Source organism: Argiope bruennichi, chromosome 3 (genome assembly GCF_947563725.1).
Source record: "Argiope bruennichi chromosome 3, qqArgBrue1.1, whole genome shotgun sequence".
NCBI lineage: Eukaryota > Metazoa > Arthropoda > Arachnida > Araneae > Araneidae > Argiope > Argiope bruennichi.
Genome location: NC_079153.1, coordinates 36411544 through 36426830, shown reverse-complemented (window position 1 = coordinate 36426830; position 15287 = coordinate 36411544). Strand labels below are relative to the sequence as shown.

The window sequence follows — 15287 nt, the reverse complement described above, 5'->3', positions numbered from 1 at the left end:
ATGGGGACATTGTAAGCCCAACTATCTTCATCAGAACAGTAAAAATAAATAAATCCACTGCCTTTTGTTCTTTTGAGTCTCAATTTACGATTAACGCAAGTCCTAGCATATGCTCCATTCTCGGCCCCTCAGGCGACTACGTGACCACAACAGGATATGTCGAGGTTTTTTTCCCCCGCTTTCTGTTCGCAAGCAAATAATTTAAAGTTTTTTTAAAGAATATATCCTTTTATAGTTTAAAAAAGAACTATAACATTGCGAGGAAAAAGGAATATCTTAAGTGTCTATGAACTTTGATGTAGGGAAAGTTATTTCCAATTTTTCAAGAATATGGCCTCGTAAACATAGAGCTCTTTTAGTTTTAATCGTTTGGGTGTTCCTTTGTTCTAAGCCGCTATATTGTAGTTTTCTTTTATCGAATTTGTAACCGTTGACAGACGAGTAGAATCCGAATACGAGTGTTAAGAAGGGAAGTAATTTATAGAGGATAAATGTAATAATTTTTCTGAATCAAAACTTCTTTCTTATGTTTTTCTTCAAACGAAGCATACGAATGAAGTATTTGTAGCTGAGCCGGTTTTAGCGAAGAGATCTAAAGACATTAAAATTATGATTAACATTGGTCTCAAATCACTGTTTTTTAGGAGTCCTAAATCTTCACTGGATGGTTCAGTCAAGTAAAAATGTCCTTTTATTGCCAATAATTAAATAAAATTACAGTTTCTTTTGAATCGTAGTTGATAATATAAACATATTATTTCAGGTGCTATAAATTTTTTCTTGAATAAATTTTCTGTTTTAAAGTCATAACTATTTATATTAGTAATAATTAGTGATCAGTATTACAGTTATTAAACTATTTTTAAATAACACTTTCATGTTTTATACATTCAATAGGAATATATTCCACAGTAGACAATTCAGATTTATGGTATGGTGGTTGGTTCTCCCTTCCCTTGTAGATATATTAAGTTGTGGTGTTGAGTTACCTGCACATCCACAACTACTACGAGACGGATAGTATTGTAGCCAGTTATGGTCATTAGGATTCAACTTTGTTCTCACCTCTGTACCATCTCTTCAACGCCCATTCAAATTTTTTGGATGCATAGGCTGGGAGGAGATAATTCGGATAAAATTATGCAGTGGCATTAATATTCCTATGAATTTAAAAACTTATTTACCAATTTGAATGTTGTTGATGAATTCGGTTTTCTGGTTTTATATTGTGTTTTCAAAAATCATTAAAGAATATATGGATTAGCTATAATTTTTTAAAAAGCTTCTCTTTACAATAAAAATTTTAATGGGATTATTATACATACTTATGCGCTTTAAAAACAAAAATTTGAGGACTTAATTCTTTTAAAAGGAACTACATCGTAATTGGCCGCATAATATTTTGAAATGATTATAATTCATTGTTTAGTTCATAATTAGAATATTTTCTCTTTTTTTTATCACATTGCTTTACCACAAAACTAAGGCACTGAAAGCAAATTAGTCATGCTGGTTATTAAATTTTAATTATCTAAGAATCTAACTCTAAATCTTTAATTATCTAAGAACTCTCCTAATAACTTAGTAAATTATTTATAAACAATTATGTGGAATGCGAGTATAGTGAAGAATAAATTAACTAGATACTAACAGTGTGCATCATTTAGGACAAGATACTATCATAAAATGTGCAGTAGATTTGAATTTCTAATTATAATCAAAAGCAAGCGTGATAAGAGGGCTGAAATACTATTACCCATATATCCCTCTAACAAGTACCCTTAATTACATAATTATACAAAATCCAATATAACTATAACAAAACAATCGTAGGCCTGAGGATAGACAGGGTCTAACAAATGATGATGGATAGTCCGTATATTATTACAAAGAATATCGCCGGTTCAAAGAACAGTTCTCTGTCGAGGTCGAGTTTGACACTGTGTCTTTCCTCCGATGCGATTCCATTCTTTCGCAGACAGATGTCACAGCCAATTAGAGAGACATCTCTTGTGTATGGTATCTCTCCCGAACCATCGGTAGATGACGGTTGCTGCCTTATATAAAAGAATCGGTTGATTACTATGATTCGGCGGAAGGGTTTCTTCTTTTCCCGCAGCGCCGAACCACCTCGCGTGTCTGATTTAGATCCAGCTGTCATCATCTGTGATAACGCAGTTTGACGTCTCGCACTTTGTTTTGCAGGTTGTTCTCTTGCAAGTGAGGACATTTTGTGTGCATAGCTGGACACTTGATAAAACTCGGCTCTTTGTTTTGTTCATTCCCATGCTGGATTTCCTTTGTCCCACCATTATCTTAATAGACTTCCAAAATAGGAACTGGGTTTTTTTTTTCTCTTTATTCTATTACTTCGTTCGTTATTCGAGGTCTTTGTTTGACTGGAGTTGTTTCATGTAAAAATATTCTCAAAACGTTCGTACGCAAACTAATGGAGTCGCGGTGAGTTTATCCAGGATGTGTCTTTCAAAATGGGATAGTAATAAAGATAAAATTTGATCGTGTGCGTTGAAATTTAATAATGGATTTATCTGGCGAACTGGTAGTTCATTTTTTACGGTCGGCTCTTCGGTCTGTTGAAAGCGAGCTTGTAAAGAAATGAACAATGGATACGGCGTGATGGAAAGTAGTACTAGAGTCTAAGAACGCGATTAGAATGAGTTGAATTACTTATAAATTTTCCATCTCATCTTCTTCCTGCTCTTTTCTTTCATCCATTTCTTATTTTTAAAAATTATTTTACAAATCAAAATGAACAAATTAAGCTTTGCTTGCTTATCGAAAGTGCCATTTTGAATCGAGTATTTTGATATTTGGATAACTTTAAATATATGGTTTCAAATTTTTACGTATTGATTGTATTTATTGATTTAAAATGAATTTCTTTAAAAATCTCACAAAAGTTCATATATTATATAGAATAAAAATTATGGCGATTAGCTAATTAATAAATTTTCAAACAAACATAATTTTTTTAAAAAAATGTTTCAACGATACATTTTTTTTTTTTTTCATTTCTAAATGACATTCAAAATTTCATTTCTAAAATTCTAAAAAGACGAATGCTATTCGCTTCTTCTAATTCAAGGAAAAGGCCATTGTATATGTTTTAAAAACAAAATAACTTTTATGAAAATTATCCTCTCAGCCTTAATTATGAACAATAAATTAAGAGAGCTATTTGAACAAAAGGAGCAAATAAAATAAAGAAAGAATTAGTTTTTTTTTTTATTTAAACGAAACAATTAAGTAGGTGAAAAAAAAATTTTTAAAATAAGATATGAATTTCCCTTCTTTGTCTGTTGTGTTATTTTTTTTAAAGAAATTCAACAAAAGTAGCTAATTTATTCACATGGGTTTTTACCAATCCTTTGAAATCCCCTCCTAAAACGGATTTATATAGAGAGATAAACGAGTTCACAGGTTGTTAGCCTTGATTATTTTTAGTTCAGTTTCACTCAAGCCAACAAAATACAAAGATTTCTTCCGTATTATTTCAAATAGTGCAATTCTTCATTGCCATCAACTGTGAGATGTAGAAGTTTCAGCTGTTACTGACGTCACAAGAGAATGGCCCAATTAGATGGCCAAATTATTAGATTCGAAATTTCCAAAATAGTTATCGATATCTTCGAAATGAAACGCGTTAATCTGGCAATTATCAAACAAACTAATTTGTTTAAGAATATATCTCTAATGTTCTAGAGGCATTTGGGTGAATGGATTAACTATTTAAATAAATACATTTAGGAAGTTGAATGCCACAAATTTTGTGCAATATACTAACTCAAACAATTTAGTAATAATCAAATTAAGTAAAATACTATATGTTTGTTTAGAAGTAAAATATGAAAAACCAAAGTATAATAATTATAAAAATGCTTATTTAGAAAGATAAACTGAGGATTTTTATTTAATTTTTTTAAAATGTTTAAATGTATGCATCACTTTTTAACTAGGGTGTTAGAATGTTTCTGCCATCTTTTATTTTCTTTTCTGTTTAATAACGTATACCAAATAAGTTATCATGTGTTCTGTGGCACATAACCCAATTCTAAAGCAAATCACAGTTTTATGTCCTCTTCTTGCTACCAGTAAAAGTGATTTATAAACAGTAGACTTTCAGAGTTTAAATTATACAAAATCAAATTCACGGAATAGTTAATAGTTGGCATTTTTAGCAGATCGCTGACGAATTAATTATTTCATTCTGTATTCGACAGATGAAATCTTAAGTAGTATTTCACATACGTGCTTTACAGATGCGAAATTTCTATTTAAAAATAACTTCAGATTATTATTTGAATAGGACGCTGTAGTCAAGAGCTCTTAAAAAAAGCCTAGTACTCAGATTTACGATTTACTTTTATTTTTTAGGGACGTTCATTTGCCCTATGCAATAATAGTACATTTAGGGGTAGGTGTTAAAACGTCCTTTCAGATGAAGTAAGTATCTTTCGAAATTGAATTCTTAAAAAGCATAATTTTCTCATGCAAGCTTATTGCATGAATCATCGACAATTCAAATAATTTAATGACCGGCCACATCCGGTGAATGTAATTAAAACCGTGTCTTTCGAAAAACATTGCATTGCTACATCGCCTATAATTGTAATAATCATTTTGTCACTTAAAAACTATGATACCCGGGAGATATGTATTTAAATGAACTGTATATTAATAAGCAAATTATAGAGAAAAAAATTCTTTGCCATGGAAATATTGATTCCATGTGCACCGCAGAGTTTTGTTGATGGCAAAACAGGTTTGACTTAATAATTTTTAAGCATCAATTGCTCAACGTTTTGCTTTTACGTGTATTAATTGCCAAACGTTTCATCTTCGTAAAAGCAGAATGCAGTTCTATTATATGTAAATCATTTTCAACATATGTGTTTGTATGGCACTATTAGCAGTTCAATTGCCTTACCAATCGCCAAATTGGTTCTCCAATGCGGAAATAATGAAATGGATATTTCCCATTGAAATATTTATATCCGTTTTAAGTGTACCACAAGTGAACGGGCGTTTTTTTTTATTTAATTTAATTGTATTAAAAGCAGGATCTGCTTTATGGCGCTTGTTTATGTGACCCAATCGCAACAAAAAAGCAAAGGAGTAGCAACAGCATTAATGACACACATGCAAAAACAGGAAGGAATAATCTAAATACAAGTGTCACGGCAAGCCTCGGGTATTGACGTTGTCACGTGACCAATAAGATGTCTCCGAGCCCAATGATGTCCTTATTGGTCAATAATTTATCTTTTTCGTGGCCAATTACGCTTTGTATTGCAGATTATAACTCGTTTTGCTTGGACAGTCAAGCAATAGTTTTGGCGCCGTATGACTGCTATTGGCGTCTAGCGGTTGCATTGTTTTAAAAAGTGGATAACAGCTGGATTAAGTATGTAATCCAATTAAAAATAAGTAACCTTTTTCATCTTTTATTGTAGTAACATATTTGCGCTTTAAAAAAAATTGGCAAAAAAGTTATTTTATGAGGACAAAAAGACGATACAAAGGTCTGCCGAACGACTTTCCGAAACATATCACTTCAGTTCAAGGTAGTTTATCTGGAAACTAAATTCCTCTCTATAACTTTATCCAAGTTTTGAATATAAATTAGGGATTATATCTTGCTTCCTCAAGCAAAGTTCTCCAAATGTTACATCGTTTAATTTATTCATATTAATTCCAATCTGAACCAATATGAGAACTATTTTGAAGCTTACCTCATAATTCTAAACTGTGGCACAAAAAAAAAAAAGTTAAATATTACAAGGTTAATTTTTTTTTAATTTGAAGTATTATTTATATTTCACATTCATAAAAATTACATCAGACTTTATTATAATCAATGAAAAGGAAACCGTGTGCTAAAAGGTGAAATTACGCAAATAATATTATAAAGTATATCAAATAAGGACTTTCTTTTAAATGGAATTTGTTTTAAATAACCAAATATAACAATACATCTATTAAAAGAACTTAATCAAAATGCATATTAGAAATAATACATAATCGTAAAAAAAAAAAAAAAATAAACGCATATTTTCAGAGTTTGCTGCATATTTTTTGGGTATTTGCCATTTTACAAATATCCACAAAAATTAAAAAACTGTATGAAACATACGGAATTCTTTTTAATACTCTAAAGAGAGTATGGGATATATGTGCTACTCACAATTGTTGTAGACCATTTGAAAACAAAATGCAATTAGTAGTTTATTATACAATATCCCCTTCTTTAAAAAAATGTAAAGATGGTTATATTACAAATGTATCATCATAGACTGTGAAAAACTTATTGATTTCTGCATTGAAAATTTGCTGAAAAGAAAGCTTAAAAGCTGGCATTTTAGTTATATTCGTAGAATAATGCCGATGTTTCAAATAAAACATTATCTTATATAGCAGGAAATTTGGAGAAAAAAAAATTAAACATTTTGATGATTGTTTTTGACTGAAAGACTGTCATTAAGAACTTTAAAACTTCGAAAGAAAGTTAAATATCAAAAGTTCAAGAAATGTACAATTTTTAATGATTAAATTTTAGCAAAATGTGAATCGTCTAGTATAAAAGTTTATAACTAGTCAATTATTTTTAAATATTAATTTCACTTTTGAAATAATTACAGGATGAAAGATAATATTAGCATAATTATTACTCTTTTAATGTTTGCATAACTAAAATTTTCTGAAATTAACTTATTTATAATTCCAAAGCTTTTGCTATTTCATCTCTAAATTAGATTTTAAAAAAGTATTTTTTTTTATATAACGCATATTTCTATAAATTATTGTTAGAAAAGAATTGTTTGATTATAGCTTTCTTGTTCACATCTTTAAGTTACATTTACAGCCGATTTTGAAATAAGGTTATTTTTGGAAGGACCTTATCATTTTAAACTGTGATCGGATGAGGTGAACGACACCTGAGCTTGCACCCTGACTCCAAATTTCTGAGCCATTCTAGCCCAAGGACGTTTTATTCTAACGATTTTAAGCTGCATCAGGCTCGTTTACACAGAGGTCCTTCAGTTGAATTAAATTTCCTGAATCTGGAGAGCCCTACGGTTTAAAAATAGAACCTTACCACGAGACTACCGTAGTCTTTCTTTTTCATTTTTGTTTTGATGGAAATTCACATAATGACACTATTAAATTAGAAATGGAAACTAGACATCTCATTTAATGTCTAGCTTCACGTTGCCTTATACTGAACTTCAAGTAATATTTAAAGAAATCGGTTTGTCCTATTGGAAGTGTTCTATGAGCTGATTGTATTGAAAATATTTTGCTAGTTTCAAGCTTATAAAGATATCATTTTATGCTTTTCTTGATTTCAAAGCGTGATTGTAATATTCCTTTGCTGGCTCAAGTCAGTTTAACAGCTTAGATATTATTGGCTGTTATATGGCAACCCTGAAAATAATAGTCAATTTTGCGGTGTTCTTTGTTGACACGGGTTGAGAAAGAACGCGCAAACTTTCGAATGACGATGATTGGATTGGATTGCAATGTTAACTCCCCTCCATTGAAAGTAATTTGTTGTTTGTTTGACCAATCGGCAGTTTTGAGAGACACGAAAAATCTTTTATCGCAAATAAATGTTCTCTGAAAAGGAAAGAAATGTTTCTACTACTTCGTTTAGTGAATCGAATTGTCGAATTTTCCATTGTCACGATATCAAACTGGTGCCAAATGACTACTATTATTTCAAAATACTGCATACACTTCGCAAATTATAATTTCTCATGCTTTTACAAGCATAACAACATTTCAACAATACGTGCTTTCTGCATTCAGTCTCCATAATGCAATTCAATTCTGTGTTATCTCCATAGTGATGAATTCTAAATGATTCTTTAAAATTAAACTTGTCGTTCATTTTTCTTTAATATTGATCGCATCAATTTTCATGTAAACCAAATGTATCGCCATGCATTTATCCTAATTTTATTTTAAAGCACTAATCGCCTATAGCGACCAGTATGTTCGCTCAGATTATTAACTATATTATTAATATGTAATGTATTCTTTTTAGTCTCATTTTATTAAGACAAATACATTTGACATGAATTTCATATATATTTTAGAAAAAGTGTATGTAAGTCATAAAAATGTATATGTGTTACGAAACAAAAGCGTAAATTAAAATATTAATATCCAAGAAAGTATCAATGTTCTTTTTTTTTTATTCGTTTTCAAAAATTAAAATGCAGACACTTACATGCCCCTGCTTGTCCATTTCGTTGTTCGTGAGCTTCACTTTTTCGAAAGACACCACCTGTTTTTTGAGTTGGTCACCGGTGAACGGAGAGTCCGGATGCATGTACAATCTAGAGGGTGACGGAGGGTCCGCTTTCCCAGCCACCAACCATGATGATCGATGGTAGGCATATCGATATCGCTTGTTATCTACTGGAACAATGTCCATTAGAACTGCGTATTTGGCATGGGGGTCTGCTCCGGAAAAGGACGCTCTGACCGTCGGAAACATACGCCTGCAAAGAAAGAATCCATATGAAAATTAATTTAGATATCTGATATTGTATATATAGGCACATTAAAGAGATATTTTCAGATAAATAATTGAGAAAATATAAATAATTTGCCATAGGCTTTTGCGTTTGTAATCGCTATTGTTAATTAAGTCCAGAACTGCGACAACAATCTTACTATTTTTAAAAGTTTAGTAGTATAACCGTTTCCACTTCTTTCATCTTGTTTGGATAAGTTTCAGTGCTAGAAGCAGATTGTTTTTTCAAGATAAAGAATTATATATAAAAAAAATAACCAGCGGGAGTGGTCTTCGCCAAACCTTCTCGTATGTTCTTTAATAAAGCTGTATACCAGAGAGCGCCTTGACTGGAATTGGCATGCAATAATTATGAAATATTAACCTTTGGCTTGAATTTAGAATTTTTCCTTATCTATTATGTCATCCTTGATGGGTTATTTGGCAATTAAAGCCTTGCATTTGGTTAATATTATCTGTAAATTGAATCTGTATTTTAGACGCGTGTTTCCCAATCGATTGAAACAAAAATTTGTTTAAATATTTCTCTTGTAGTCACAAAATCTCACATTAAATTTGATAAATTTAAGTCGTGGCGTTTTTGAATTATCGCGTTTACATGTTTCTGAAAGTACAGATCGACAGACAATCAATTCGTAACTATATTTGGCTCAAAATTTGACAGGTCTCTACACGATAGATGTTAATTTGTGTGCCGAATCTTATCTGTCTAGTTTCCTACGCTTTGTAGCTATCAAGTTAACTTATACCGGAATAGCCCAACAGACGAACGTCCTCTGAACACATTTTATTCAAAATTTAATATAAATCTACAAATTCGGGGTGATGATCGTATACCAAATTTCACCGTCTAGCTCAAAGCATTTATCACAGACAGACAGACGAAAATTTTCCAAAAATGTAATTTTCGAACTCAGGAAGTACTAAAACATGCAGATTTTTCAAAGTCTCGATTTCATTTTTTTTAACGATTATTATACTTTGTTTACACTATGTATACGAGAAAGTAATTAATAACTCAGATTTTTCGGAAGACATATAGTTTTTCTTTGATAGATTCTTTTTCTGAAGATTTCGTCATTAGACTAATTTTAAAACTATTTTAAGAGAACATTTTCTTAAAAAAAATCATATTCGTGAAAACTGGAATTATTTTAGCGTCGGATTGGATTTAATGAATTAATAGGCCATCACTGTGTAAATATCTATCTACTTAATTTTGAAGAATTTCTTACAATCAAGTTTTATCAGTACCCACTGATAAAACTTAAATATAAATTTCAGTTAAAGGGCAAGAGATACTACCAAAACATAATTTTCCAAGCTTAAATGTGAAATCTGTGAAGATTTTGAACTCCATTTTGGTTCCTTCTTAAAAAATTTCTACCTTTGTTTGAGAAGTTGTTTTATTTAAAAATTGTTTTTCTTGTGTATATTTTTCGCCTCTAGCATATAATATCTTAATTGCCTTCTATTCTTATATGCCTTCTATTCTTGTCTTCTGTTTTTGAGGGTGGAAGATGTATCGATTAACCCATCGAGTTATTTATGCGGGGAAATCTTATTATTATAATTCATACATCTGAATACAATTAGCATAGGTTTATGCTAACGACATAAAGCTGGAAGAGGGAAGACTTGGCATCCATACTTTCTTAACATGGGAAGACAAAAGGTGTACGTTTCCTCCCAAGTAAGTCACGCAAGAAAGTCGACCTCACCGAATTCTTCAGGATCTCCAGTTAGCTCCTGTGTGTGTTTTCAAGAGTTTTCTCCTTAACAATAGCCATGCGTGCAGCACGCGAAGATTCTTTTAGGGTTCATACATGTCCCGCGATTCTAACTACAAGCTGGTTGGTTAGATCGAATGCCCTGCAAGTGGCGTGATCACACCTTCTTCTGGTTGCCACTCAAGACTAAAACCACTGCTGATTCCGATGTGCGATACAGAGAGCAGTAAGTGTTAAAATGACAGTTTCATAGCTGGCCAGCTGAGAGAGATCATGATTAATTGGCAAATTAAACAAGGAGGATCATGAAAGTGAGTTCTGGACAGATGTCGAAAGAAGAGAAAGGAAATTAATTTATTATTCATTTTGAGCGTGAACTAAAAAGCGATTTTTCCCTTGTATGCCAGGAAACTTCATTCAAATGGCTCAGAAATGATAAGTGACGAAAATTTTTTTGTTTCTTTTCTTGACAGTGGCATTTTTCCAGTGAGAATAAGATAAATTAGTTAGCAATTGCAAACCAGAAAATTAAGGCAATATTTATGAAACTAATTTATAAAGTAATATTTTCTGAGTCCAAAATTTTTAAAAGGAAAATACATTGTATTAAAAGTGCCAATTACTTCTTAAAAAAGAAATAAAATTCTTCAAATTAGAAATAAATTTTAAGCTTATTCTCTTTTTTTTTCTTCTGAAATTTAAATTAGAATAAACATGAAAGGAATGAGGAATCTGGCCTAGAGACTTTATTCTAAATTAGTGTTCCTATTGGTTTTAGTAAAATAATGCATGATCTTTCTCACCAAAAGATCTGATTATTTTGAAAATTCTCTAAACGAATATACTTCATTTTAATTTTATTTATACATTATGAAGCTTTCATTCATGTTTTAAATACAACATAGGCAAACAGTTTAAACAGACTAAAAAGAGTAATTTCTCTTTTACGATGGCAACGTTCGGTTTGTATTAAAAAAAATATCAGTAACTTCCTCCTGTTAAGCATAATTTCAGTTTGTACTAGTATAACCTGACATAACTTTTTCCCTTATAAAAAGATGTTTGTACAATAGAGTTCAGAACTCACAATATTTCTTATTAATATTTAATAAATTTTGGATAAAATAATTTCAAAGGGGATCGAATAGGTATAAAGCAGATAGGTGAACCGTAGAATGTTCAGATCGATTTCAAAATAGACTCGGTTCGATGGTCAAATCATATTAATACGTAAAATGAGGTTTCCTGCCATAAAAGGAATTAAAAATTAAATACATCAGTTTAACAAATTTTTTGTTGAAATTAAGACTTTTTTATCAATATTTTTAAATTCTTACAAAAAGAAATCAATGGTATTTTATTACAACTTCTAGAATAACACTTAATCATTCTTGAAGATAATTCACAAGGACGGACAGCCATTCTTAATCTTAAACAGGAAATCCATTTTCAATAGCAATCATTTATAACCAGAAGAAATAACGCATACTCTACTGTTCTTACAATTTCGAACACTTTTTGGAGGAAAAAAAATGATTGCTATATATATTTTTTTCTTCAAATATACATAGTACATTCAGTTTGTAGACTTTCCATCATGTTCGCAAACAGCTGAGTCAATATTTGATTTGAAATCTTCTCGCAACTTATGGCTATAGCTTGTGAAGAAAATTGGAAAGCAGGCAGCTGCAGGAGAAGAAAAAGTAACACGCTGTTATTTCTCCCTGTTTCGGAAATGAAATCGAAAAGATAGACAATTTCTCTCTCGAGCACAAAATTTCTAGCGAGTTGCTAACGTTGACACGAATTCAAGTTTTTCCATCTACGGTCGATTCAAAATTTATTACGAAGCGAACGCTCCCGGAAAACCACCTTTCTGGGAGAGGGGACGTATTAAAACTACGCCTCATTGAATTTGATCGAAAATATCATTTTTTTCTACAGAAATTATCTCTTGTGTAACTTATTAAACAGCGAAGTTCATTATTTCTTACATATTTTTCTATATCCACATTCTGATTTATTATTTTCAATTTTGTGGCATAGTATTAGCAAAAACATTTAATTATGCATTTCATTTTCTTTAAAAAATTTTTTCCTGTGCAGTTATTTAAGAATTTTAATGTTGAATTAAGTTAATTAAGTTGTTAAGTTGAATTAAGTTAATTAAGTTGTTAAGTTGAATTAAGTTAATTATAATGTTAATGAATTAAGTTGTTGTAAGTTGGATACTTACATCAGGAGCTTCCATACATCGAAAATCTTTATATATCGATCATTTCAAGAATGTCAATAGAAACATTTTTCAAGAATGTAAATAGCTTTCTTTTAAAATAACTTTCTTAATAACTTTCTTTTAAAATTATAAGTGCTTATTGCAGTCATATAAGAATTTAAATAAGTAAAATAATTGTTTCCCCAATTCATAATGCGATAGAAATTCGTGGAAGATATGTCCTTTACCTAAAGGATTAAACATTTGTCGGTGAATTAACTTTACTCGTACGAATCCCTCTTCTCCTAGCTGAATTTTTAGTTTAAAATAGTTCAGCTTTCAATTTGTTGTTGACCATGGTCTTTAAATAAAATTTTTTAAGCATGAAAAGGAGTTCAGCTAAAAAAAAAAAAAAAAAAAAAAAAAAAAAAAAAAAAAAAAAAATGAAATTTCGACAGGTACAGTATAAGCAATTTTTTTTAAATTGTACTTCGTTTTTGAAAATATTAGTAAATCTAGAAAAGGTTCGAAAATGATTTTAAGCCTTAAAATTTTTCAATACTGACGACGAAGAATTATTATAGGTAAAAATAATAAAAGACAATGCATTACGGATTGGGCCTCTTATTAAAAATAAAACCACTATCCTGCAATTATTCTGATCATTTCCAATTTCCCAGCCAGTTCTGGATAATTCAGTCAATTCAAAAAGCGAAATGGAATCAGGAAAATGTAATATCGACTGAAAGTGTTGAAACATTTGCATTTTGCATTTATATTTCTCGAAGATCTATTAAGCGGAATTGAACTTTTTCTCAAGAACCTTCAAGTTCTATATATAAAGACTATACTGTTCATAAGAAACTGCCTTTCTAGAAATAAAATACTTTCATAAAATAATTATACATTAAAAAAATTTAATAACACTTCATTTTAGCTTGCTAAATTTAATTTAAAAATTAAAATTATTTGATAAAAAAATGAAAATCTTATATATTTATGTCTCTCAAGGTATCTGAATAAAGTACATTATAAACTGAGTTTAAAAAAAATCTGTTGATATATCCATGATTTAAAAAAAAAATGATTTATTTCATGTAGATCTCAAATGTTGGTTTCAAAGTAATACTCAATTTTAATTTCATTGAAAACATGTTCGACATTCGACAAAGTGTCAGATTTTAATGTCAATAAAATCACAATGGATTTGAAGAATTTCGTGTAATCTAAAAAAAAAAAAAAAAAATCTTTACTATTTTTTTCCTTTTATTCTTCATAATTTAATTTTGATACGTAAAACCAATAAATGTTCATTTGTTATCCTTAATTCTACTTTATATCTCTATAACAAATCCTTCTTATTGCTTTTATAACTTCTGCGTAATTTATTCGTGTTATTATTTTAACAAACTTTAGATAAAGTTTGATAAAAATTCAGATCACAAAATGTACTGACTTTGTTTCTATTAATCATGAACATGTCATTTATTATCTTATAAAGAATAACATAGTCTCTAATAAAATTATAATTGATTTAGAAAAGTCCCGGAGGCGAAGAAATGGGGGAATTGAATTACTCATCATTCAAAGAGGATTTTATTTCGAGCTGTTTTTAGTAACTTTTTGATTTTTGTGTGTTACTTTCGCTGTGTTTTGATTAATTAGAACTCCTTGTTCAGTTTGAATCAAGGAAATGTTTTCATAGTTTGAAGAGGAAGTATGTATGTGGCGATAAAACAGTTGCAAAAACAACATATCTAGGTGTAAAAAGCAAGCAAGTCATGAGTTGAGTGTCTTTTGTATTTGTCTTAATCGTAATGTGTAGAAATTTCCCGAAACATCCATTGATTATTCTTAATAGTTTAAAAAACTTTTAAGGAAATAAGACTTTATAATCTGTGAAATTCCTTCACAAAACAAGCTCAAACCTTTCTGTTTATAATATGGAATTATAAAAAAAAGATATTTCTTTGTTTACTTGAACTTATTCATAAGGTTATTTGTTTTTGCCACTAGTATTATTTCTTTAATGTCATCATAGGCAGAATTACAACTTAATGTAAAATTTTTATTTGCATATTTATAACAAATGTGGACAATTCATAATATATTTTCATTCAGGCCATTCTTTGAATATAAAATAAGTGTTTCAGATTTTCAATTATTTAAAAAAAAGAAGAAAAAAGTTGTCGATGTTAATAATAATTGACAAATTAAATGACCATCTTAGTATTATTTTGATAAAAGTATAATTTTTCACGTTTATGAGGAGATTTGCAGCTGTTTTGCTTGATAGTAGATAATTTTGTGTGTCGGATAGAAGTTCCTTTCAACACGGAATTCAGAAAACATGCGTGTCTAAAAGATGTCAAATTCATTGCAACAAACAATTGATATTGAGAAAAAAAAGATAATATTAATTTAAAATTAATATACCAGTTGTTGAGTATTAGTGCAATAATACTTTATTAGTGATATGAGCAATCTAATTCTCAAATTATTAATGATCCCAAAACCACTTTGTTTTTAATTGGCAATTATCTTAAACCTCCCGATCTGAAAAATCCAAGCTTTGTAATCACAAAAATTCCGCTTACAACATTTTGACGAATCTATTTTATATCAGCTTGAGTTTAAAGAACAAGTTATCGGGGATTACGTGCATGTATGTGTATGTGTGTGAATATGACAACTCAATTAAGAAACATAAGATTGGATACTTGTCATTAGTATAAAAGTTTTAGATATGTAAGAAAAAAAAGTCAAAATTTTGACGAGA

The 15287-nt window shown here is 29.9% G+C and overlaps 1 protein-coding gene across 1 annotated transcript in view; it reads right to left on the bottom strand.

Moving 5' to 3' along the window:
- The window catches only part of LOC129963804 (T-box transcription factor TBX20-like), a 134802-nt gene that overhangs the window by 25336 nt on the left and 94179 nt on the right, over nucleotides 1–15287 (bottom strand). Inside the window, exon 3 of the mRNA XM_056078371.1 lies at nucleotides 8255–8528. Within this exon, the coding sequence (XP_055934346.1) occupies nucleotides 8255–8528 (274 nt within the window). The remainder of the gene's footprint in view (nucleotides 1–8254; nucleotides 8529–15287) is intronic.